Source organism: Aedes albopictus, chromosome 3, assembly GCF_035046485.1.
Source record: "Aedes albopictus strain Foshan chromosome 3, AalbF5, whole genome shotgun sequence".
Lineage (NCBI taxonomy): Eukaryota > Metazoa > Arthropoda > Insecta > Diptera > Culicidae > Aedes > Aedes albopictus.
The window spans coordinates 35,397,893-35,425,698 of record NC_085138.1 but is presented as its reverse complement, the minus strand read 5'-3'; the positions used below and the strand labels follow the sequence as shown (position 1 = coordinate 35,425,698).

The window sequence follows — 27,806 nt, the reverse complement described above, 5'->3', positions numbered from 1 at the left end:
AGGAATCTTCGAAGGATCTGCTGGAGGAATGGAGGTAAAATCCATGGAGAAATTCGTAGAGAATTTCCTGGTATAATTTCTGAAAAAAATCCCCATAAGATTTTCTGGAAAAAATCCTGGTGAAATTGCTGACATAATTTCTGAAGTAATTCCTGGAGTAATTCCTCGAAGAGACCCTGGATAAATTCCTGGATGAAATCCTGGAGGAATGCCTGCATGGACATTTGAAGCAATCCCAGGAGAAAGTCCTGGAAGAACTCCTGGGGAATTTCTGGAGGAATTTTTTGAGGGCTCCCTGAAGCAATCCCTGGAGGAACATCTGGTAGAATTCCCGGAGGAATCGCTGAAAAAATCCTGGAGCAACCAGGAGAACTCCTGGTGGAATTCTTGGAGGATTCCCTGAAGTAATTCCTGGAGAAATATTTGAATGAATTTCTGTAGGAGTCTCTGGAAAAAAACCTTGGAGGAAGCCCTTGAAGATTTCCTGGATAAATTTCTGTAGAAATTCCTGATGGAATTCTTGGAAAAATCCTGGAAGCAATTACAGGAGGAATCTCTGGAGAAAGCCCTGAAGGAATGCATTGAGGAAACCCTGGAGGGTTTCTTGGAGGAATCTCTGAAAAAAAATCTTGGTAAAAGTCTTTTTTTTTTTTTTCTCCCCTGTTGGGGAATTTAAGCCACTGCGTCCAATAAGCTGAACTTTTGTGGCATAAAAGTCTTAGAGGGATCCCTGGAGGATATCCTAGAGGAATGCCTGTAGCAATGCCTGAAGAAATCTGCAGAAGAACTCCTGGGAGAAATCTCTAGAGAAGTTTCAGGCGAAATTTCTGGAGGAATCTCTAGATGAACTCTTGGAGGAATTTTTAGAGAAATTTCTGCAGGAACTCCCAGCGGAATCCCTGGAGAAATTTCTAGAGGAATTCCTGAAGAAATTGAATATCTTAAGAGATTCGTAGAGAAATATCAGGAATAATTCCTGAAGCAATCACAGATGGAATTCTTGGAGAAATTCTGCAGGAATTCATAGAAGAGTTCCTGAAGAAATGCCAGAAGGAATCCCGGAAGCCATTTCAAGAGGATTTTCTAAAGGTACTGATCTAACTCTTGGAGGAGTTCTATAAAGAATACAAGGATGAATTTTTGAAGGAATCCTTAAAAGAGTTCCTGGGAGAATCTTTGGAGGAATTTTTAAAATAAGTTGCTGCAGAAAGAATCACATAAGGAATTTCCGAGTTAAGCCCTACAGAAATTCTTGGAAGAGTCTATGTAGGCATCCCTGGAAGATACCCTACAGGAATGCTTGTAGGGATTAACAGAGAATCTCCAAATACACTCCTGAAGGAATCTCTTGAAGAATTCCTGAAGGAATGTCTGGCGGAAACACTAGAGGCATTTCTGAATGAATCGCTGAATAAATTTTTAGGGGAGTCCCTGCAGCAATTCTCAGAGGAATCTCGAGAATAATTACTGGAGGAATCTCTGAAGAAATTCGTGGAGGAATCCCTTGAAAAATTCCTGGAGAAATCCCAAGAAGAATTCCCGAAGAAACTGCAGATGGAATCCTTGGAGAAATCCTGAAGGAATTCTAAGAAGTGTTCGTGGAGGAACTCCTTGGGGAATCCCTGTAGCAGTTTCTGAAGGAATCCCTGCAGGAGTTCCTGAAGAAACCCCAGGAGGAATCCCGGAAGCAATTCCTAAACAGTTCCTGGAGGAAGTACTGGTTTAATTCCTGGAGGAGTTCCTGAAAGAATTCCAAGTGGAACTCCTTAAAAAATGTGTTCCTGGGGGAATCCTTGGAGGAATTTATAAGATAATCCCTGGAGTTGTTCCTGAACGAAACGCAGAAGAAATTTTCGGGTGTATCCCTGGAGGAATTCTTGAAGGAAAACCTGGAGGAATTCATGAAGACATTCCATGAGAAATTCCTCAGGAAATCTCAGGAAAGCTTTCTTAACAAATGCCCGGAAAAATTTCGGTAGGAAAAAAAATACGAAGGAATTCATGTCTGCAATAACTTTTGGACGACTTATTGTTGGAATCTTAGGATGGAATCCCAAAAGAAAGTTTTGTACAATGTTTTAAGGAACTCCTGGATGAATTTCAAGCTAATCTCTGGTAAAATTTCCTGTACGGGTTTCTGGAAGATATTCCTGCTGAAATACTTTGAATTATTTCAGATTGAATTATTGGAGTAATCTCTAGTGAAAATCTTGAAGGAATATATGGAGAAATTCCTGAAGAAATCTCTGAAGAATCACTTGCAGAAATGCCTTAAAGAATTTCTGTTGACGTTCCTTTGGTAATCTCTGGAGAAATTCTTGAAGGGATCCTCGAAAAAAGCACTGGAACATTCACTGGAGAAACCTCTATAGATATACCAGGATAAATTTCCGGAGCAATGTCTGGTACAACCCATTGAGGAATTCTTGAAAAAATTTCTGGAGTAATCTATGATGGAATCACTGAAGGAAGCTATGGAAAAAACCTTGGAAGAACGTCGATGCTTACTTGCAGAAGCATCATTAAAAAAATCTGGAGGAATTGTGGAAGGAATTATTGATGCATTTCTTAGAACAAGCCCGCAACCGATTCTAGCATATCTGGAAAACTTGGCATGATGTTTTTGTATTCCATGAATAAACATCACAAAATTTAGCCATTCAACCAAGTAAAAGTGAAGTGGTTCTCTGGAGAAATATTTAGCGATATTTTCTTGGTTCTCGAGTAAAAAAGGTTTGATAATTGTGAATAAAAACCTTAATTATTAGAATATTTGATTTTTTGGGATATTTTTCTGGAACTCTGAATAGGCTCAATTTAAAAAAAAAAAATATCTGGCGGCCAGGGGGCACGGCCCCCTCTGCCCCCCTCTGGCTACACCCGTGGGAGTTCCTACAGGGATGCCTTTAGAAATTTCCTCAGGAATTCTCAAAACAAATCCGCAGGTATTCCTAAAAGAATTCTCCAGAAAGTGTAGAATTAGCATAAGTTAATGTAGAGTTTCGGGTTTGAGGACAGGAATAACTTGGGCGGACTTGAACAAGTAATAAGAGCTTTATTGAAACTACGACTAGCTTGTAGGAGTTCTGGTTAGGGAATAAGTTTTTTACAGTAACATACAAACTGGTTACCTAGGGTCACTAGGTGCTGTAACTAGGTATGTATCGTAGCCGATTGCTACTACGACAACAGTTAAAATACACAAAAATAAAAAAAAGATAAAATTTCTCAATGACGCCTGGAAGAACTCCCTCTGGGAGAATTTTTTTTAGGAATTCCTCAGGGATTACTTAGAGGATTTTCCCTAGGATTCCTATCGGAATTTCCTCAGGATATTTTTTATAAATTTCTAAAATTTTTAACCAGCGAGTACCCTTGAAATTCTTCCAGAATTACTCTCAGAGTTCTTTTTGGAATTTTTCTGGAAATTTTCCTTGGAATTACCCTGGAATGTCGCCCAGGAATTTGTCTGGAAGCCCCACAGCATCTCAGGGGATTTCTCTCAGAATTTTGGTAGGGATTCATCTCGGAATTCTTCAAGAGATTCCTCCCAAAACTTATGCAGAAATGTGTTCAAGAATGTCTAGGTATCTCCAAAAATACCTTCAAACTTCTTTCGTGAATTCTACAACATGTGTCCAAATTATAGATAACTCAAGCTTCCAGTGGATCATGGTGTCCAAACTTCCGCCCAACAAACCCACACTGAGTATTTGTGATGTCTACGTTCTGCTGTGGCATGCAACAAGGAACTTCAATCACGCGGCATACAGAGTGACACTCGTTGCCGTCCTCCGGTGGTAGTTGGCATGAGTCCTACTAAGTGCCTTCTCCTCTTTCGCTCTTTGTCGGAAATCGAAAACTACATAGAAATGTAGGTCGAAACTGAATAAATTAAGTTTTTGTTTCTGCTTCGGTGGATATCAGCAGATGTGTATTTAGTTCAGTGGTTATTTTTGTCTTCGGGGTATAGTTTGTATGATTCAAATACATTTATGAATGTATTTTTTTTACGAAGAAAGTTCTGGAAGTTTCACGAATCTAACGATATCTTCTATATGTACTCTAATCTTAATGCCCTTCCACATTTGCTTGCCTCTGTTCAACAAACCACGTACAAATTGCGCGTACCCATCGTAAACCATCGAACCACACTGCATTCCATTTACGGCTCTCAGAATACCGAAAACGGAAATCACCATCGCTTCCAACTGAACGCCATTTCCTGCAGTTGCATGTTTCTAAATAATACATTTCTCACATATTTCATCCCCGGCTCGGTTCTAACCTTTGACTTCTGAAAGTGCCCCCATTTGCTTGCTTGCCAACCAGTATGTATCGCTGATAAAATTTTCATCACTGCCAAATTGGTTCGCCTCCCTAAACTGCATGCATTCCCAAACAAAATAGCGAAAACATAGCTTTTTCCTTCCATCCTTTTACTCTCTGAATATGCAATGGCATGCAAGCAGGGCAAATAAATCAATGACCGTATAGTGTAGACTGCCCTAAACCACCTAGACCCGGCGCACCATCCATCCCGGGCCATTCCACTACCTATCCGTAATGGCCTTGGTTTTTGGTTCTTGTTTTGTAGTGGCATAGAACAAATTGTACGTGCTTCATTCATACGTGCAAATTGCAATGGTTTTGAATAAGTACCATTCAAATTCTAACGCTGATATCGTTGAACTCATTGGACGTTTTCTTCTAGAATGCAAAAACGGATGCTCCGAATTCTGATTCTATTCCCACAAGGCTTTTTTCAGAATTCTTAGTCTAAAATCTCTAAAATCCTATGGTAATCAGGGAATTTTCCAGGTAGGGTTTGTGTTCCATCAGTAATCTCACGCTCCCAATTTCATCCTATTCGAAAACAAGCGATTACGGCACCGATTGATTCCGTTCTTTTTGTTTTCATGCGTGCTCACTTCTAACAAAAAATACAAAAATAAGAAACAAAACAAACAGTGCTTCAATCCTTTGTTTTTCGTAGGATGAAAATGGGAGCCACATGCTTAATAAGGGAACCAATACCCTATGTTGTACGAATACTGCTTTGAAACACCTTTTTTTTTATTGAAAAGCAGTTTCATAGAACCATCATGAAACCAAAACAAAAGAGTTACAGTTTTATAACAGCTATCGAAACAGCCTCCCCAGTTGTGTGACAGTGGATTCATGCTGGCATATTGAACCGTGGACAATGACGCAAGGCACATCAAGTGATCTAGTACTTACCGATCAGGCCAAGGCCGGGGTGGCCTCTGCTGTACGTACATAGTAGCCATTCCACTCGGTCCGTCTCCAGTTCCGCACTCTGCGTATGGTCCGCAGACACTTGCGTGCGCAGCCTTTTCTTTTTTCTCGCTCCTTCATTTTGTTGAACGCAAGAAAGAGCGAGATAAAGTGCCCCCTCTATTATCTGTTTCTTTCGCGTGTTTGTTTACGAGAGTGAGTGAGAAAAAAGAAAAAGCTGCGCACGCTAGAGTCCGCAGATCGTCCTCCAATTGGTCAATCCACCTCGCTCGCTGCGCTCCACGTCTTCTTGTACCGGTCAGATGACTCTCGAGAACCATTTTAGTCGGGTTGCTATCCGACATCCTGATGACGTGACCCACCCAACGTAGTCTCCCGATTTTCGCGGTGTGGACGATGGTTGGTTCTCTCAGCAGCTGATGCAGCTCGTGGTTCATTCACTTTCTCCAAGTCCCGTCTTCCATCTGCACTCTGCCGTAGATGGTACGCCACACCTTCCGTTCGAAAATTCCAAGGGCGCGTTGGTCCTCTGCACGTAGGGTCCATGTTTCGTGCCCATAGAGAACTACCGGTCTAATCATCGTTTTGTAGATAGTTAACTTCGTGTTACGGTGAACTTTATTCGATCGTAGAGTTCTGCGGAGACCAAGGTAAGCACGGTTTCCTGTCACAATATGCCTCTGAATTTCTGTGCTGGTGCCGTTGTCGGCGGTCACCAGTGAGCCCAAGCACACGAATTCTTCAAACGCCTCGATTTCATCACCACCGATAGAAATTCGGGGTGGCGGGCGCGGTGAATCCTCCTTGAAGCCCTTTGTCATCATGTACTTTGTCTTTGACGCATTAACGGTTAATCCGATTCGCCTGGCTTCACTCTTTAGTCGGATGTACGTTTCCGCCATCGTCTCAAATTTACGAGCAATAATATCAATATCAGCTGAACGAACTTCGTGAAAATCAGTCCATTCGTCCCCGCTCTCCTTATTACACCCTCTAAAGTAATGTTGAATAGCAAGCACGAAAGACTATCACCTTGCCGTAACCCTCTGCGAGATTCGAAGGGACTCGAGAGTGTCCCTGATACTCGAACTACGCACATCACTCGATCCATCGTCGCCTTGATCAATCGTATTAGTTTATCCGGGAATCCGTATTCGTGCATAATCTGCCATAGCTGTTCTCGATCGATTGTATCATACGCCGATTTGAAATCGATGAACAAAGGATATGTGGGCACGTTGTATTCGCGGCATTTCTGCAACACCTGGCGGATGGTGGTCCATTGTAGCGCGTTCACCCATTTCTACAGTACCATGCTTCATGAATCTGTAGGATGTTACACCGCACCATTAATATAGGAACAATTTTTGATTGCGCTCGTAGATTTTCAGGCCTGTACTCGCGGAAGTTCTTGGAGGTCCTAGAATATCTTTGAAAACAACATCTCTACAGACCTATGTTCTAAGAATCTGTAGGATGTTGCACCGTGTCACTTATGTGACTACAATCCATCGATTACGCTTGTAGATCTCAAGGTGCTGACTCGCGAAAGTCCTTGGATAACCTAAAATGTTGCAACTGTCCAGTTTTTGCGCAACTGCGTTTTCGAGTATTCGGTAAACACTTATTATCACCTATGTGCCTGAGCCTCATTTTGCATCCAATTTCACAACTTCAAAAATCTGATTCTCAGCCGTTTCTCAACGAAAGTTAATGAAATTTTGACAGTTAATCACAAAATTCTGCTAGTTTATGTAACCGGTATCATGGTTACGGATTTTACAGTTGTTCCGGATTTATGGCTGGGGGTACTGGGGTAACCTCCTTATCAGATAGAGGTGCAACCCATAATTTGCCTTCGAAAACTAGCTTGCGGCATATCAAACTTCATGGTTTTGTAAAACAAGAGTATTGGACCATGTTTCTAGAGATATCGGGTACACCGGCCACTTCTCCGGATGTTCCAAAAACCTGATGCCCCAAAGCAAGTGGCCACTTTCTGACCGGTTCTGAAACCTAGCTTGCGACATATCAAACTTCATGATTTTGTAAAAGAAGAGTATTGGACCATGTTTCTAGAGATTTCGGATACACTTACTACTTCTCCGGATGTTCCGAAAACCTGGAGCCCCAGGGAAGTGGGACTTCTGACCGGTTCTGAAGCCTAGCTTGCGACATATCAAACTTCATGATTTTGCAAAACAAGAGTATGAACCAAGGTTGCGACCATTCATTTGCAAAGATTTACATTCATTTGCAATTATCTCAGTTCAGAAGCATGCTATCAAAAAACAATGTATGGATGAATTTAACCTTGTAGTTTTATCTGAAAGTTTGCCGAATAACATTGGGGTCGCAAACGTATAACAAAGTCGTGAGCGAGCTGTGAAGGCAACTCTCCACGCGGTGAATGTAAATTTCATTCACGCTGTGGAAAGTTACCTTCACAGCTCGCTCACGACTTTGGTATACGTTTGCGACCCCAATGTTATTCGGCAAACTTTCAGATAAAGCTACAAGGTTAAATTCATCCACACATTGTTTTTCGATAGCATGCTTCTGAACTGAGATAATAGCAAATGAATGTAAATTTTCGCAAATGAATGGTTGCAACCTTGGTATGAACTTCATGATTTTGCCATACAAGAGTATTGGACCATGTTTCCAGAAATTTCGGATACAGTGACCACTTCTCCGGATGTTCCGGAAATCTGGTATCCCTAGGGATGTGGCCACTTTCTGACCGGTTCTGAAACCTAGTTTGCGATATATCAAACTTTATGATTTTGCATATCAAGAGTATTGGGCTATGATTTGCAAAATCTTGAAGTTTGAATGGTCGCAAGCAAGGTTTCAGAACCGGTCAGAAAGTGCCACTTCCCTGGGGGCACCAAGTTTCCGGAACATCCGGAGAAGTGGCCAGTGTATCCGAAATCTCTAGAAACATGGTCCAATACTCTTGTTTTGCAAAATCAGGAAGTTCGATATGTCGCAAGCTAGTTTTCAGAACTGGTCAGAAAGTGGCCACTTCCCTGGGGGCACCTGGGTCCAGAACATCCGGATAAGTGGTCGGTGTATCTGAAAGCTCTAGAAACATGATCCAATACTCTTGTTGTTCGAAATCGGACCACCCTAATTGAAACCAAATTTCCACAGCAGCACTTTAGTTATGGCAGCTTGAAACTATTTATTGTTAAATCATGAATAGCAAATGAAATATAAACGCATCTCAATTATTTGTTTCTTTTTATGCTTACTTCTAATTAAAACTACTCACATTTAATGGTCTTCTATTTTTCCTTCCAGTAATGGTGGTTTCTAGGCGCGGGTTTCGATCAAATTGGATCCTACAGATTAATATCAAATTTACAAACAAGCCCAACAAAATTCGATCAATTTAGCTCACCTTTCGAATAATTACAAATCGCTAGCTTCCACTATTTTTCACCACGACTATCGGCTCTACCACAAATTCAATTTCTACTATGTGTTTTATCTCGAACTCACAACTTCTAATTTCTTCGTTCACTTAAAAACCATTTTGCCAGTCTTCTCTGTAATCTTGTTTGTTTTTATTTACAACTATTTCTGACTCTCTCTTTTCCAACATACCTGCTGACAGCTATGCTTTGCTCACGGTTGATCCATCACCGGGGTGGTCTCGTCCGGTGTGGACCGTATGTTGCGCAATGGTTGAGCTGTCGAAAGGTGGTACGGGGCTGTGCCATCACTTGTTTTGCAAAATCATGAAGTTCATACTCTTGTTTTGCAAAATCATGAAGTTTGATATGCGGCATGTTTTCGAAGGCAAATTATAGGTTGCACCTCTATCTGATAAGGAGGTTAGCCCAGTACCCCCAGCCATAAATCCGGAACAACGGTAAAATCCGGAACCATGACACCGGTTACATAAACTAGCAGGATTTTGTGATCAACTGTCAAAATTTCATTAACATTCGTTGATAAACGGCTCAGACTCAGATTTTTGAAGTTTTGAAATTGGGTGCAAAATGAGGCTCAGGCACATAGGTGTTAAGTGAAACTTGAAACCTGAATCTTCAAGATGTTCTGTTGTTCTCAACCCGCTGTGGTAAACAGTTATAAGCTCTCTTTACGCTTTATACGTCACTACAGTGCCCTTTTCAGGGCGCTGTTTGGACCCATTGTGTTACGCTTATGCGATAGTACCCCTTCTTCTATATCCCTACCTATCCCTATCCTAATCCTATTCGATATTTCCTTTATTTTCCCTTCAGGACTCAGGAGGATGATGAAATAGGCTTTCATTATGGAGATGGCATAAATGTCCCAAATGAACGGTAACAGGCCTCAGGAGCCAGTGTTTTGGTATCTGAAATGAGAGGCTACTGTAAGCTCGGTGCTTTAGTAAAGCTACGCTGTAGACAACAACGAAAAGAGCAAAGTATAACAGCTTGTTGAAAGATGGTGTCCACATAGCCGATATAAAATCAATTACGTTTTGAAGGACGACCAAGATCATAGGACCTTTGAAGGTAAGCACAAAAAAAGCCGTCACGAGGTGAGCAAAACCTCAGGTCACGGTCGTCAGCATTACTTGCACAGCTTCTCTAGCGTGTAATCCAGCCTAAGATACCAACCCAGAGATAATATCTTCCTACAAATTGAGGGACCAACCATTTCTAATATATCAACTTTATGGCAAACATCACCACCAGCAAACCACCTCTATCTCTCTCTGTGTCGCTGTATATGCTATTCAAAGCTGCGACACGATGACAGGAGCTGTCGTCGCCATGTCTACAACCGTTCTCTCGGGTTCTTCTGTCCTGTTGTCGGGGTTGGCAAAGAAAGAGCATAGAAATTTATGGTCACCGGTCCGACCGACAGTCCGACCGTCGTCGTCGGTATGTCCGGACTGGCGTCACTGTCGGTGAGTAGAAAAAGGAAAAAGTGATGTTGTCGGTCGGTAGTCAACTGATTATCGGTCGTTTTGTTTTCGACCTTTTGCTTTGGTGGCTTTGTCATCGTTCTTGTTGTTGTTGTTGTCGTCTTAGTGTTTGTTGTTGTTGTTGTTTTTATTATTGTTGTAGGCATGTTAGCCAACAAAACGAACTTGCTAACTTATGGGATTTATGATGCATCATAAAACAATGCGAGGCCGAGGCGACCGGAATGGGAATCGATGACAGTGTATCTATATTTGCTATCAAGCTCCTGTGACGGAGGGTTTCCCAATTTCCATTTGTGGGTAATAGCATTGGGCAAATCTGGCTGAGACATCGATTTTTGTGAATCGATTCGAATCGGATCAGCAGAATCGATTCACCGATTTAATCGAAAGCTTTGAATCGATATTTTCACATCGATTCGATATTAGAAAATATTACAAAACTATAAAATGATTCGTTTGCTGCTTTTTCATAGTTCAAGTTTATGGTATCGAAAATAGATATAACGTTGAGACAGCATTCTGAAAAAAAAAAATTTTTTTAGAATCGAAAGAAAAATCCTGAGAACCTGAGATTCCCCAGAATGCTGAGAAGTATTCCCATATAGTACAGGGATAAATTCCCACAGACTGCTGATAGAAATTCCTCCAGAATCTTTAATGAGACTCCTTAAGAATTCTGAAAGCAGTTCCTCTAGAATTATGAGAAAGATTTCTTCAGAATGCTGACAATACACCAGAATCCTGAGAATTCCCTCTGGATTCTATTGAGGATTTTATTAGAATCCTGAGAGAGACTACTCCATATCTATGACACGGATTGTCTCAGAGTCCCGAGAGAAATTCTCCCAGAATCCTGTGATAGATTGTATCAGAATTCTAAGAGAAGCTCTCCTATGGGATTTTTCCAAAATATTCCAGAATCCTAAGATGAATGCTTCCAGAATCCCGAGAGGAATTCCAAGAGTGGTTCTTTCACATTCTTGAGATAAATTGTGAGAGATTCTGGAAAGGGTGGCTTAAAACCCTAAGTAGGGATGCTCCAGAATCCTGAGAAAGATTCCCCCAAAATACTGAACGGGATTGCCAAAGAAACCTGAGATATACTCTCACAGAATTCTGGGAGGTAGGAACCCAGAATCTTGAGAAGAATTCCACTAGAATCCTATTACGTATTCTCTCAGAATTCCTAAAATATGCTGGATGGAATCCATTACAACGCTGAGAACAATTCAGCCAGAATTCCCAAAAAATTCTGGGTGGAATCCATTAGAATGCTGAAAACAATTCTGCCAGAATTCCGAAAGGTATTGCTCAGAATTCTACGAATGATTTTCCAGCATTTCGAGAGGGATCATAAGAGGAGTAATTCCAGATTCTCGAAAGAAATATACCTAGAAACCTGAGAGATTTTTTTTCGAAAATCTTCCTGGAAGAAATTACGAAAACTTCTGGAATGGACTTTCCCAGCATCCTGTAAAGGATTCTCATGAATTCTGAGAGGTATTCTCACATAAAACAGAAAATTACCGCAGATTCCTGAAAGACATTCCCCTAGAATATTTGAAAGGACTCCCCTAAACTTCTTAAGGCGAAACTGGAAGCATTTTCTCATTTTTTCGGTTTTTGATTCTTTATTAAATAACGAAGCAATATTTTCAAAATCGGTTTTCGTACACATGTAGAGTATGGATCAAGGTATCTTCTGATTTTTTTTGAGGTGGAAAATGTTTTCCATTTTTGCAGAAACCATTTTTTTTGTGAAATTTTGTTCAAAAATGGTTTCTGCAAAAACGAAAAATATTATCCACTAGGATATCGCGCCACTTGGGCGGTGGTTCTATATTCGTCTGTTTGCCACTATAACTCAGTCAATTTTGAACCAATTGACTTGAAATGTTGTACACGGGTAGATACACTGCAAAAACTGCAAATATTTATTTTATGTGAAATTACACATCGATTCAATCGACCTTCTCACACATATATTTTATTACCCAAAATATAACAAACATGGTTATTGTTTATGTTCTTGATTAGTTTCACAAATCATTGGTATGTGTGATCACCCATAGCAAAAAAATAAGTGTGTACACACATAATAACAATGTATATCGAAACCGTGTTTACATCAGTGGCTGGGTCAGCCGCCGGCGATGCCCAAAGTGAAAAAATGGCGACTGAAACACGTTTTCAACATAACGTGCGGAGGGAGTTGCAGCTCGTAGTGGAGTTATTTCTTCGTGAATCATCGCGACCCTATTCTCTGGAGCATGGCATAGTCATCCTCAATCGCTTCAAATTGAAATAAGTCAAGAATTCTCAGGAGCACAACTTTAAAGCATCATCCGAAAACCTGGTTCGGAACTGAAAAGTTGATCGATTGGTCACTCATCGGTGGTAACCAATCGACCAACTTTTTAGTGAAATACAGGGTGCAATACGATGTTTGACTCTTCCCAAATGAGCTGTGTTTTAAAATCATGTTAACAGCTTTTTGGATCAAACTTGTAATCTCGTTGTAACATTAATCCCCGATAAAATTATATTGTCTAACTAGCTGTACCCGGCAAACATTGTCTTGCCTACTGCGTTTTTTGACGTTTCATGTTTCTAGCCAAGACCAAGTCCCCGGTCAAAATATATGGAAAATCAATTTTCAAAAACTCCCAATTTTTCCATGTTTTTTGCCTCATAAACCATCCTTGGGTGAAAACTAACGGAACAAAACAAAGACGACCCAAATCGGGCCCTCCGTTCGCAAGTTATGCGCGGTCCCGCGTATGCCACTACATTTATATATATATATATAGATATAGATATAGAAGATATAAAAACCATTTGAGCACATCTATCAAATATATAAGTGATGTGTGATCACACATCAAAACGATAAATAGCAAAAAATAATTCGTTATGTGTGTCACCCATAAACATCATTTGTCCAGACAAATTGCAAAAATATATGTGTACAAAACATAAAATAATTGATTGCAGTTTTTTCAGTGTACTATACCTATCTCACCACATTCCAAAAGTTGTGCCAATTGGTTCAAATTTGACTGAGTTATAGTGGAAAACAGACGAATATAGAACCACCGCCCAAGTGGCGCGATTCCCTACATAAAAAATCAGAAGATACCTTGATCCATACTCTACATGTGCACGAAAACCGATTTTGAAAATATTGCTTCGTTATTTAATAAAAAATTAAAAACCAAAAAGTGAGGAAATGCTTCCAGTTTCGCCTTAAAGGGATTGTCCCAGCACTGTGAGAGTGATTCCTCTAAAATTCTTTGAACTATTACACTAGAATCCCAAATGAATTTTCGTATAAATTTGTCATGGTTTTTCCCTGATTACTATGAGGGATTCTCCCAGAACCCTGAAAGCGATTTCTGGGAGCAACTCTTCCAGAACACAGAAAACAGAATTCTACTGGGATTCTCGTAGAATTCTGAGAACGATTTCTTCCGAACCCTAAGAGGAATCACAAAATCTATGCGAGGGATTCTCCAATAGATTTCTCCAAAATCCAAATTTTTCTGGAGATTTCTGCCCAGAATCTCATGAGAGATTCTTCAATGAATTATAATTGTGAAAGAAAGTGCTCTAGAATCTTGAAAATTATTGCCCCAGAATCCCAAGGATTTCTTCAGAACCATGAGACAAATTCCTCAGAACCATGAGAGAAATTTCCTCAGATTCCTGTCGTGGATTACCCCAGAAAGCCGAATTTTTAGAGAATCTGGGGAAGAGTACCCGCAGAATACTTAGTTATATTCCCCCAGAATCTTGCAAGGATCTTACGCAGAATCCTGAGACGGATTCTAGTGATCCTGTGTGGGATTCCCCCAGAATCCTAAGAAATATTTCCCCACAATTCTGTGAGGAATTTTGCCACCATTCTGAGAATGCTTAGTTAGATTCTCCAAGAAGTCTGAGAGGAGTTTCTGAAAATGCTGAGAAAGATTTCCTCAGAATCCTGAGTGGCATCCTAAGTAAGGGTCTTCCAGAATCCTTAGAGGAATCAGCCCAGATCATCCATAAATTTTATAGAATCCTGAAAGGGATCCCTGGTAGGGAAACCCCAAAATCCTGGAATGAATTCCCTTAGAATCCAGAGATTCCCTAGAATTCTGATAGATATTCCCATATAATACTGTTGAGAAAAAATATTCCGGAATTTTTAAAGAGACTCTTCCATAATTCTGAGGATTCCTCTAAAATTCTGAAAATTATCACACCAGCATCCTGAGAGCTCTTATCCCAGGAAAGAGAGAAAAACTCTCCCAATAGGAATTCTCCCTGAATTCTATTAAGGATTTCCCTAGAATTCTGGAAGAGATTACTCCTGTTTTCTAATATGGATTCTCTCAGAATCTTTATAGGAATTCCTCCAGAATTCTGAGAGATTTCCTCAGAATCCCGAGAAGGATTCTCCCAGAATCATGTGATGGATTTCCTCAGAATCCTGAGAGAAATTTTTCCTCGGAATTCTCCCAGAATGCTTAGACGTATATCCTCAGATCTCCCTGACGGATTCTTCCAGAATGCTACGAGGGATTCGCCAAGAATCCTGAGAGAAAGTCTCCTGCAGTATTGAAATACATCTCATTAGCATCCCCAGAGATAGCCCCATAGCACTGAGAAGTTTCCTAAGAGGGGATCTTCGACATTATTAAGAAACATTCATTTAGATTCCTAAGAGGGATTCTCAACAAAAAAATGTTCGGAATCCATTCGGAAAAAAATATATTTTTGAATCGAAAGAAAAATCGAATGTAAAAAATCGATTTGGTTAATTTCGTGGGCCTTCAACATCGATTCAAAATATCGATTAATCGGAACAAAAACATTGATGTTGCGATCATCGATTCAAAGTTGCCCAACGCTAGTGGGTAAACGTCTTTTTTGTTTGTGTATATGAACTGATGTTATATTCCCAAGCACTCGTCGAGAGTCCAAAGAGAGCCTCAGCTTAACAGCTGCAGTGAAGTAGCCCAGCAACTGCTGTGCCAGACAGTTAACCTTAGCCTTAGCGAATTCATACTGTGTACACTCTGGAAACGGTAATAGGGTTGCAGATTACCGTACAAAATGGCGGGAATGTGATCGAGGGGTAAATATCCAATTCAGGAGTTGGTATCAACATCTAATAAGCGCTTCGTAGTCGTCAAGGACGAGAACAGCTTTCCCGGGAAGCTGACTAGACTGATAAGAGCAGGCTTGTCCGCACTGAACGCAAGAAAATTCTGCTCTTTTGATTTAAACCACAAAAACCATCGTATTTATGAAATCTTCCTATCTTACCCGATAGAAGGATGTTGAAATTACCTAAATGTCATTTTGAACTGTCAAAAAACCGCACTGCAGTGCCATACGGTGCGCGCAAAGAGAATTTCACCCGGGTGAATTCACCTCAGTGAATTTCTCTTTGCGCGCTCAGTGCGGCACTGCGGTGCGATTTTTTGACAGTTCGAAATATCATTTAGGATATTCAAACATCCTTCTATCAGGTAGGATAAGAAGATTGCATAAACACGATGGTTTTTGTGGTTTAAATCAAAAGAGCAGAATTTTCATGCGCTCAGTGTGGACAAGCCTGGATAAGAGCAACGATGGACGGTGTGCAGAACAGCGTAAGGATTACGGGTGAACTATCCAGTTCATTTGAATCTCGACGGGGACTACGACAAGGTGATGGACTTTCCTGCCTGCTATTCAACATTGCCCTGATAGGTGTTATGCGACGAGCCGGCTCAACAGCCGGGGTACGATCTTCACGAAATCCAGCCAATTTGTCTGTTTGGCGGATGACATGGATATTATTGCTAGAACATTTGGAACGGTGGCAGAACAGTACACCCGCCTGAAACGTGAAGCAGCAAAGGTCGGACTGGTGGTGAATGCGGCTAAGACAAAGTACATGCTGGTAGGTGGGACTGAGCGAGACAGGACAAGCCTTGGCAGCAATGTTACGATAGACGGGGATACTTTCGATGTGGTAGAAGAATTCGTCTACCTCGGTTCCTTGCTAACGGCTGACAATAACGTGAGCCGTGAAATACGAAGGCGCATCATCAGTGGAAGTCGTGCCTACTATGGGCTCCAGAAGAAGCTGCGGTCAAAAAAGATTCACCCTCGCACCAAATGTACCATGTACAAGACGTTAATAAGACCGGTTGTTCTCTACGGACACGAGACATGGACGATGCTCGAGGAGGACCTGCAAGCACTCGGAATTTTCGAGCGACGGGTGCTAAGGACGATCTTCGGCGGTGTGCAGGAGAACGGTGTGTGGCGGAGAAGGATGAACCACGAGCTCGCTGCACTTTACGGCGAACCCAGCATCCAGAAGGTGGCCAAAGCCGGAAGGATACGGTGGGCAGGGCATGTTGCAAGAATGCCGGACAACGACCCTGCAAAGCTGGTGTTTGCAACGGATCCGGTTGGCACAAGAAGGCGTGGAGCGCAGAGAGCACGATGGGCGGACCAGGTGGAGCGTGATCTGGCGAGTGTTGGGCGTGACCGACGTTGGAGAGCTGCAGCTGCAAATCGAGTATTATGGCGGCAAATGGTTGATTCAGTATTATCATGAATTTGATATTAACTAAATAAATGAAAGTCGTCAAGGCCAACGAGGTCTTCTTCGGAAGCGTTAAGCACCTCATCGCTGGCCAACAGAGCTGTCCACGCAGATGCTGGACTACTGTGTTGACAGAGCTATGGCCGCCGATAATACTAGCGAGTGACTTCAATCGAAGACTACTTTATGAAGAAGACAACGATTTGACAACCCCTGTCTCATAAAATGTGTGATTCTCTTTTCCTTTTACGCGCGAGTGAAAGCCATTTATCCCTGGAAAAATCACATATTTATCCCTAATTCGCACAGCAGATGAACCTAATTCTTTGTCTCCCGCTTCTTTCTCTTCCACAGCAATACTGAGCTGCTGCTGCCGGCGGACAAGTGATCCGCAACGGCGACGTCAGGTCTGATCATCTTCAACGAGCCGTATCGGAAAAGTCAGTCGTTAGCTTATATGTAGAATCACACCGCACATGGTTCGCCTAGATGCGTGGTTTGCGTTGAACACAGTTTAGTGCAGTGCGATAGGGATCAGACGGCGACGCGCGACCACCACGACCGACCTTCCCGGGCTTCTTTCTCGCAAACCCAAAGGGACGCGCACAGAATGCCATTAATCAAGTTGATTATTATTATGAATGTAATTAAGTGGAAAATGTGTGCAAACGAAGAGGAAATATTTTAATAGCGCGCACGTTCGCGAGTTCGAGCTTGAGTGGGGACCGGCTAAGTGCCATCAAGAGTCGCCCGCCAAGGAAGAGTGACTAGTGTTCTGGGTTTTGTGATTTTTCGTTTTGGTCCTGATTCGGTGGAGTGACTGTGATATTTTTAGGCAGAGGCCCGATGTGTGGCCCAAGGCGCGAAACGATGGCGCTTCGTTGGCTCGAGCTGTGTTTTAAATATAGATTAGTGTTGCTGGGGTTTTTCGTTGTGATTTATTGTGTAAGCAAAGCTGCCGGAAGTCCTGGAGGTGATGGATCTTCGGGGTCTTCGCTGTCGCAGCACGGTGACTACAACTCCGGTGGTGGCTATTATCAGCACAGTCCTTATCAGCAGCGAAGGCGTCATCACTACCGGGACGGCCACCATCGGAGGTCATCCTATCGTAGAGTTCGCGCTCCTCACGACGGCCGTGGACGAGTGAAGAAGAGCGGCGTCGGAGTTGTCGAGGGGATCCTCGCTCAGGACTCCCCCATCAACGACATCATCCGGCAAGCGCGAGAACGGAAGCCCAACATCATTCTCATACTGACGGACGATCAGGACGTTGAACTTGGGTCGCTGAACTTCATGCCCCGAACTCTGCGGCTTCTTCGCGAAGGCGGCGCCGAGTTCCGTCATGCTTACACGACCACCCCAATGTGCTGCCCGGCGCGATCGTCAATCCTAACCGGAATGTACGTGCACAACCACAACGTGTTCACCAACAATGACAACTGCTCCAGCACCACCTGGCAGACCACCCACGAGACCCGATCGTTCGCGACCTACCTGTCGAACGCGGGCTACCGAACGGGTTATTTCGGCAAGTATCTCAACAAGTACAACGGCTCGTACATTCCGCCGGGATGGCGCGAGTGGGGTGGCCTTATTATGAACTCCAAGTACTACAACTACAGCATCAACATGAACGGGCAGAAGATCAAGCACGGGTTCGACTACGGCAAGGATTACTATCCGGATCTGATCGCCAATGATTCGATTGCCTTTCTGAGGCAGAGCAAGCATCAGAACCATCGGAAGCCGGTGTTGCTGACGATGAGTTTCCCGGCGCCGCATGGACCGGAAGACTCCGCGCCGCAGTATAGTCACCTGTTCTTCAACGTCACGACGCATCAGTAAGTAAAATTTTTTAGTTTTAATTGTTATTTTTTAGGCCAATATGTGAAAAGGGCGAAACGGAAGCTTTTCCCATCACTCCTTTGTGGATTTCAATTTATTTATGCAAATTGGCCCCATTAACAGAAAGAGGGGAGGCAGCTCTACCTGTTACTGGTAAAAGATTTAATGAATAATAAATTGGGCATATATCTAAGAAGAACAATAGTCGCTATGGCTGTAATGCCGTTTTCACATGTTGCTCTAATTGTTATTACGGTGAATCACCGTCGGTGATACATCCGGCTAGGGTGGGACTACGGATCCAGTTTTACTTTCATTTCCGAAGAATTGTAATTTGTTTTGTGGCAAAGTTGGATAAAGCGTCAGACTTAGCGATACGAAGTGGTTGGCTCGAATCCTACTAGAATCAAGTGGTATATTTTTCTAATTTATACCTTAATATGCCATCAAAAATGACGTACCTTATTTTGACAAACATGTTTATTCTGCGCGAGTTTTACTAGAAATTCATGCTGAGATTTTTTGTTTTTATTAATGTGTATTTTAACCTTTAGCTAATTCTACACTTAGTCATGCTGAGATTCTTGCAGCAATCCCTCCTAGAATTTCTCTAGAAATTTCCACTATGATAACACCCAGAATTCTTCTAGCGATTTCACTATAGATTTCTTTTGGGATTTTTTTCAGGAATTCTTGGTGAGATTGGAGAGAAAAATTCCTGGGATTCTTCCAGAAATTTCTCCGGCGATTCCACCAGGAACACTTTCACAGATTTTAGCCTGGATTTTTCGAGAAATTCCTCATGGGATTGCTCTAAGAACTCGTTTTGGCCTACCTCCAGGAGTTCAAGCTGGGACTCCATGAAATACTCAAGGGATTTCTTTCGGGCTTTCTCCTAGCATTATCGCTGAAATTCTATCGGGCAATCTCCCAGGGATTCCTTCAAAATATTTTCCTGTGATTCTTTCAGGAACTTCTCCGTGGATTTTTCCAGAATACCTCTACTCTATATTCTTCCAGGGGTTTCTCTACGCACTCCTCTTGGTATATATTCAAGGAACACGTTTCCTGATGGGATTTCACTAGAGATTTCTCTAGTAATACTTACTAGGATTTCTCTGGAAATTCCAACTATGCAATCTCCAGAAATTCGTTAAGGGTTTCCTCTAGAGATTTCTATTGAGATTCCTTCAGCTGGAATTCCTGGAAGAAGGCCAAGAGGAGCTCCAGGAGGAATCTCATGAGAAATTCCTAGAGTTGTGCATGGATAAAATCTCTGAAGGATTTCCTGGTTGAGTCCTTAGAAAAATTCCTGGAAGAATCACCAAAGGCATTTCTGGAAGTATCCTAGGAAGACTGACCGGAAGAATCCCCGCAAAAATGCCAAGAGAAATCCCTAGAGGGATTCCTGCAGGTATCACAGTAAAAAAAAATCTGGAGGAGGCCTAGCAGGCATTCTTGAAAGACTCACAGTACGAATCGCTTGTGGAATTCCAGCTGGAGCTCCTGGAGAAATCCCATGAGAATAAATCAGGATAAAATTTCTGGAGGAATTCCTCGAGGAAACACCGAAGGAAATTCTGGAACGATATTGAAATCCTCATTCAGTTCCTGTATGTGTTTCTATAAGAATAAACTTTCAGTTGTATTGTTCCGAGTACAGCCTTGCCATTATTTTCCTAAAGACAGTTTTATGCACTCATGTACTGCATATACTCATCTCAGAGCTTAATCCTATAGAAATGTGAATTGACGTATTCCCAGAAGAATCCTTGGAAGAATTCTTGGAAGATTTCTCGTAGAAGCCTTGAAACTATCGCTAGAGAAAACTCATGAGATATCCCTGTTGGAATTTCTGAAGGGAATTCCTGGCGAAGTTCTTAAAATGTTTTCTGGAGGTATTTCCAGAGAACATTCAATTAATCTTTGGAATCCTTGGAAAAACCCTTGAACTCACCTGGATGAATTTCTGGTCGAATCACTGGAATGTATTCGAAAAGGAATTTCTGGAAGAATTCAAGAAGGATGAAGAAGAAGGATGATGCATTCCCTAGAGAAACTCTGGGAAGAATCTCTGGGAGAATTCCGAAAGAGTCTTCACTGGATGAATTTCTGAAGGATTCACGGGAGAAATGTCTTAAAGAACCCCTGGAGTTATTCTAAGTACCTATTCTAGATTTAATCTCTGAGTGAATTCATGAGGAAACAGCTGGAATCCTGATGGAATCCTCTGTTAGTCAACTTCATGGAGAAATTTCTGGAGAAACCCGTACACGAATTTTGGAAGGAAATCCCTGGTGGAATTCCTGAAGGAATCCTAGGATAAGTCCCAACACAATCGTTTGAGGAAACTCGAGGGATTCCCACAGGAATTCTTAATGGAATCCATTGACTATTTTTTTGAAAGAATCCCTGAACGACTTTCTAAAGGAACACCTTTAAAACATGTCTGGAAAAACTTCTAGAGGAATCTCTAAAGGAGTTCCTGAAAAAATCCAATGATAACTTCTTGAAGGACTTGATTGATTGATTAATTTGTCTTTATTTAAGAGACTTTCAGCTGGCTGGTTCGTCTCTTTCCTTAAAAAGCTGAAGGACTTCTAGGAGAAAATAATAATACGATATATTCCTGAATTATTCACAGGATTTCTATGCATGATGCATGAGCTGCAAGGGACATTCTTGAAGAAATTCATAAAAAGATTCCTGAACAAATCCGTGGATGAACTTCTAACCGAATTCTTCTGGAAAATTGAGAAAAAAAATCCCGGATGACTTCTTTGATAATTTCCTGGCTGCTGTATGTATCCCCGTAAAATTATCTTAAAGTATTCCGATACAAATCGCTGGAGGAATTCCTCTAGAAATACTTGAAGTCGTCTCTGGAAAAGATGATGGAATGATTTCTAAAATTTCTAAGAGAACCCATGATTAAAGTTTTGGAGAGATTCCGAAAGAAATTTCTGAAGAAATCACAAGGGACTTCCCCTTGTGATTCCCTGAGCAATCCCTGGAGGAATTTCCGGAGCAATCCCTGTTATAATTTCTGGAGAAATTCCTGGAGGAATGCATGAGCGCTGTCCATAAACTACGTAGACTCAGTTATAGCCATCTCAGACACCTCCATCCCCCCCCCCCCTCCCTCGTAGACTATTGTCCATACAAAATTTTCGAAATTTATGAGGCGCGTAGACTTTGGCCCGTCCCCCCTAAGAGTCTACGTATTTTATGGACAGGACCTGATGAAATTGGAAAATTTCTTGGAGGAACCCCTGGAGGAATGCCTGAGGGAATGCCTAGATTAATCCCTGGAAAAAATCCTGGGCAAATTTCTGGGGAAATCCCTGGAGGAATGCCTGAAGGAATTCCTGGAGGGATTCCTGGGAAAATCCAAGAAGAATCCCTACAGGAAGGAATCCATCGAAGAATTCATGGAGGAATTCTCGAAGGAATCTCTGGAAAGATTTGTTAAGGAATCCCTGGAGAATTTCCTAGAGAAATTCCAGGCGGGATTTCTAGAGTTTTTCCTTGCGGAATTTCTGGAGGCATTGCTGGGGTAGTTTCTGGAGAAATTCCTGAATGAAATCCTGAGCGAATGCTTGGAGTTCAAGGAAGAATGCCGGGAGGAATTCTTTGAGGAAGTCCTGGGGGAATCCTTAGAGAAATGCCTGGAGGAATTCATGAAAGAATTCCTGGATGAGCCTCTAGAGGAATTTCTTAAGGAATCTCTGATGGAATGCATAGAGGAACGTCTAGAGGAATTCCTGCAGGAATTGTAAAAGAGATTCCTGGAGGAATCCCAAGAAAAATCCCTGGAGTAATTCCGGGATGCACACGGAAGGTTAAAAATATCTCCTGGCATTTCATGAGGAATCCTTCATAGAATTGCTTCCGGGATTCCTCCTGGGGATTTTTCAGAAATTTCTACAGGTATTCCTCCGAGAATTCCTCCAAAGATTCTCTTAGGAATTCCTCCAGGGGTTCACTCAGGAATTTCTTCTGGGAATCTGTCAGAGCCAGCTCCAGCATTTTTTTTAGAAATTCCTCGAAGGATTTCTCCAGGAACACTTCTTGGAATTCCTGGGACTTCTTCAGGAATTCTTCCTGCGATTTCTTCAGGATCCCTCCTGGAATTCCTCCAGGGATTCCTCTAGGAGTTCCTCCAGGCATTCCTGGAGGTATGCCTGAAAAAATACCTGGATGATGTACTGGAAAAATCGCAGAAGGAATTCTTGGAAATATCCTGAAGGAATCCCAAGAAAAGTTCATGCAGTTTCCAAGATCAGTTGCTAAATGAATCCTCGGAGGAATTCAGGAAGAATTTCCAAGAGAAATTCCAAAGGGAATCTCTGAACAGTTCCTGGAGGAATTCCAAGAAGTGTTCCCTGGAACTGGCCCTGAAAGAACCCCAGAAGGACTTCCCGAGTTAACCCCTGGAGAAATTCCTGAGAGAATCTCTGGAGGAATTCTCGGAGTGCCAGATTTTCTTCAAGTCGAGCACTCGACACTGATGAAGTCTGTAAGTCGCAGACGAAATAGGCCTATCTGTCCGAAGATAAGCAAAGTAGTGGAATTATAAAAGGAATTTACTCGCCCTTTTCTAGTTTTTCTTAAAAAGTTTCATTTTTTAGTTTTTCTTTTGCAAAAGTGAATAGTGAAGTTTTTTCTTTAATTTTTACTTAGTAATTGAAGTTTTTTTGGTAATCTGTTTTTTTCATGTATTTGTTGGTACATAGACACATACATACATTTATTTGTTCAACATCACATTTAAGACAAGACATAATCAACAATAGTACAGTCGAGTCTCGTATTAAACGAATTCCTATTAAACGGACTCCTACTAGACAGGGGTGAGCGTTATATGAGACTAAGAGCTTATGGGATTTCGGCTTTTTTGGGGTGTGGCCTATTATCTCGGGTGTGTTAAGAGATAGCGCAATACTTTCTTCGGCAAAGTTCAAGGGCTTGAAAAGATCAAACATTTAAGGACAAGGTATTTGGAGTACATAGCTCAAAATTTCTAGAGCACCGTTTTTTAGAACCGTTGAACGGATTTAGATGAAAATGCATCACGCTAATTGTTCAGTGGTTGTCAACAGCGTGATGCATTTTAATCCAAATCCGTTCAACGGTTCTAAAAAACGGTGCTCTAGAAATTTTGAGCTATGTACTCCAAATACCTTGTCCTTAAGATATTGGTTCCTATGATTAGTCGGCAAATTGGCTGCTAGAGGCACCATCAACAGTTTGATGCTAAATTGCACTACTAGGAACCATATCTGGTTGTCAAGCAAACGTTACGATATGCGACAGCTCAAGACCCTGATAATTTGGAAGGATAATGTCTTCGGGAAAGTGGTTGGGTACGTCAACAACTTACTGATGATGAGTTGGGAAGTTCGAAATTCCTCTACTGGGCGGCGCTAGTGAGCATGTAAAATTTCAAAACCTCATATCTCAGAATCCCGATAACTTAGAAAGTTGGTGTCTTCGGCAAAGATGATCACTATGGCCTAGACTTACATAAAAATTAAAACTTGTTTCGCAATTCTGCCACTAGGCGGCGCTAGTGAACATGCAAATTTTAGAAATCTCATAGCAATGAGATTTCTGAAATTTGCAAGTTCACTAGCGCCGCCTAGTGACAGAATTACGAATCAAGTGTCCCATTTTATGTAGGTCTATGTCATACTGATCAACTTTGCCAAAGACACCAACTTTCTAAGTTATCGGAAATCTGAGCTATAAGCTTGAGCTTGAGAGCTTGATTGACCGCCCGTGGATGCTACTCCAGTATCGCCAGACCAGCTACACTCACACAAGGACCAATGAGATAACTGCCGGGGACTAGCAGGCATCTTCAGTGTGTGAGCGATGGTGATCTTCTATTTTTAGGCGACAATGGCGCCTGCCACGTCAGGTTGCAGGTCAATGTGGGGAAGGGGTAAGGAAGTGATGATTGCAATCGTTTGTATCCACATCTGGCCGAATATACCTCTGCGCCAGCACAAATTCATGCGGATGTTGGAGTGTTGGTGGGAATTGGTTGGCAGAAGGTTCACACATTGGTGTGTCGATACCAGGGGAAGGTGATAGAATTGTGTGTTTTTATTATTTTGAAGATGTGCGGCACAGTTCGCTTGATTGCATAACTTGTAGGCGTTTTCTAATAGGATTGTGAAACTGCTGTGAAAGTTTGGAAGGAAGGGAAACGGCTTTTTCAACCCGTTTCTGTTCTAGCGACGGCCATGAACATGTTTTTATACATGAGTTGTATATGTAGAGAGCAGAGAGAAAGTATATAGAAAGATACAAAGTAGGAGGAGAGGGACGGGCCAGGGATTGAACCTAGGACCTTCTGCATATAAATCAGAAGCGGTAGCCACTAGACCACCAAGCCCGTCCAATCTGAGCTATAAGATTTCTAAATTGTGCAAGTCCACTAGCGCCGTCTAGTGGCAGAATTGCCAAACAAGTGTTCATTTTTATGTAGGTCTATGTCATACTGATTTTTTTTTTTAAATACAACGTTTATTGGTCGTGTTAGTTAAAAAATAATTACATAATAATTGTTTTAAACTTCACAAAAGAGATGAAAATCTAACGCTTGCACATCAATTCTATCGTGAACACTATTAACGAAGTTGATGTAGGATATGAATAATTTAAGAATGATTGCCCGTTTGGTATGAACTATTCCGTCCAATGCTGGTCTTAGCAGGTCCACGAAAGTGAGTAGTCTTCTTCCAGGGATTACGGTAGACACTTTCCGTCGAAGAACGTTCCATGCCTGAACTACCCTAGGACATTCGGTATATTTGTGTACGATTGTCTCTACGGCATTATTGCAGTGTTGACAAACTTCGTCGTCCGCCCGACCGATGGTATGGTAGAGTTTGCGGTAGCAGCCCTTCTCGTTGACGATCATGTAGAGCTCGCTTTTTTGTTGAGAGGTGAGGAGAGGTGAGGCAATGTTTTTCCAAATTCTAGGCCAATTATAGTTCGGATTGTTTCGTTCTACTTTCGGTTCATCTGTTTGCTCGGTTAGAGCACGGTGGATCAGCGCAGCCGAAGGGTTCAATAGAAGATGCGGCGACACACTTTGTTGTTGCTGCCGAAAGAGTCTAACATCAGGGAGATCGGCCGGGCATGGTGGTGGGACTCCGTTCTCAGGAAATAGCAACGATTTGTAGTATGGCATGGCTTCGAGTTCGAGTGAGTGCCGAGTCACTAGCAATGCCTTGGATTTTAGGCCAAGAAGCTGTAATTTCAACCCTCCATTCTCTCGCGGTCGAGCAAGTTGGTGCATTGGTATGCGAAAAGGAACTCCTCGCCACAAAAAGTTACCCATTATTTTTGTTATTTTTGCAGTGTGTACGGCTGCCGGTGGAAGTATCGATGAGAGATACCACGCTTTGGATGAAGCGAAAGTATTGAGGAGAACAACTTTTTGGCGAAGACAGAGTGTTCGGACTGAGTGGAGCCACGTGATATGGGAGAAGCTGTTTACCAGTGCCTCCCAGTTCAGTTTGACCATCACACGGATAGAGTTTGCGAAGATGACGCCCAGAATCTTCACAGTATTAGCTGTTCGAAGCCACGGTACGTTGAGGAGATTTGGTCCGCTGGTGTCGCCGATGTCAACAGAGAGTGTTTTGTCCAAATTTAGTTTCGCACCAGATGCTCTCCCGAAATGCGAGAATATTTCCTTCGTGACGTTGATACTCTGAGCATTTGTCGTGATGATCGAGATATCGTCGGCGTAGGCGACGACCAGGTCGTTACCACGAACTTGCTTGAGTTTGGCGATCAGTGGCTGCAGGTAGATGGCGAAGAGCAAGCTAGATATTGGATCTCCTTGTCGGACGGAGCGCTCGATCGGAAAGGCCGCCGATAAGTGTCCATTGACAAGTAATCGAGACGTTGAGAGACGGGCTATACGAGCGAGAAGGTCGATGAAGTCCCGATTGATTCCGAGCGCGCACATGGTTCGATGAAGAAAAGCGTGTCGAACCCGATCGAACGCGTGGTCCAGATCAAAGCTAATCAATTTGGCTCTCCGTTTCTGCTGGATGAGCTGTGCCAAGCGGTCTTTTATGGAGAGAGTTGCCTGGAAAATGTTGTGCGGATGGTTTGCACATTTTTGGACGGCACTCAGGATGCGGTGTGTTTGTGTGACCTTTTCTAGTCGTGACTTGAGGATTCGCGAAAATAGTTTATAGTCACTATTCAGGAGAGAAATAGGTCTGTACGCTCGTGCCGTATGACCGCTTCCTCTTTTTTTGACGAGCACGATAGTTCCATTTACGAAGTCCGGAGGGAAACGATCGGAAAGAGCTTCGTTTAATATTAAATTGAGCTCTCTGTGTATGATATCAAACGTTCTCAGATAGAACTCGTTCGGTATACCGTCACAACCAGGAGATTTTCTGCGGGCCGCGCTCCTAATTGCCGAAAGTATTTCGGCAGAGCTGATATTTTCCATGCAGCTTTCGTTTATCATATCATTTTCGGGGATCGCTCGGTTACATTCGAAGGTGTTGTCGATTCCGTTGCCTTCTGCCTCTTCCGAGTAGAGTCGTTCGTAGTACTCCAGCAAATGACGCTCGATTTCTTCGGATGATTCGTAGCTCTCGTTCTGTTCACCGCGTATGTGTGTGATGATGGTTCTATTTTTCTTTCGTTCTGCCAGCTGGAAAACGGACAGCGTTTCGCCGTCGGCCAGTGTCTCGTTGCTCCGGACGAAGGTGTGGCTGAATTCTCTTTGCAGAGCGAGCATCTTTCCCTTCACATGGTTAATAGTGGCCAGAGCGGTATTGTCGTGTGGGTATCTATCGTAGGCCTGCCGAAGCTCAAGGTAGAGGCGCTGAGATTCGCGATGGAACACATCGTGAACTATCTTCGCTTTCCATTTGAAAAACGATCTGATCTTCGGCTTCGTGTATTCGGTCCACCATGACCAGTCTTGTGCATTATCACCATCATAACACAAAAAAGCCGCAACATCAACATTGCCCTTCTTCCTCTATCAACGCAACAGCCGACCGTCTCTATGTTGCTAACGAACACATTCGAGACGAACGCATTGATACGGTGGCTGCCGCCGCCCCGCTCTTTCTCTTCACATCTCCTGAGCAGCCGAACGCTTGTTAACCGTCGTTTCGACGCAGAGCTATGTCA

At 42.4% G+C, this 27,806-nt stretch overlaps 1 protein-coding gene across 7 annotated transcripts in view; it reads left to right on the top strand.

The window, feature by feature from the left end:
- Positions 1-27,806, top strand: part of LOC109427338 (extracellular sulfatase SULF-1 homolog) — a 244,272-nt gene that overhangs the window by 170,955 nt on the left and 45,511 nt on the right. For all 7 annotated transcript variants that reach the window (XM_062858925.1, XM_062858922.1, XM_062858924.1 and 4 more), the window contains exon 4: positions 17,133-18,619. In XM_062858925.1, coding sequence (XP_062714909.1) covers positions 17,625-18,619 — 995 coding nt within the window. In that variant the 5' untranslated portion in view covers positions 17,133-17,624. The remainder of the gene's footprint in view (positions 1-17,132; positions 18,620-27,806) is intronic.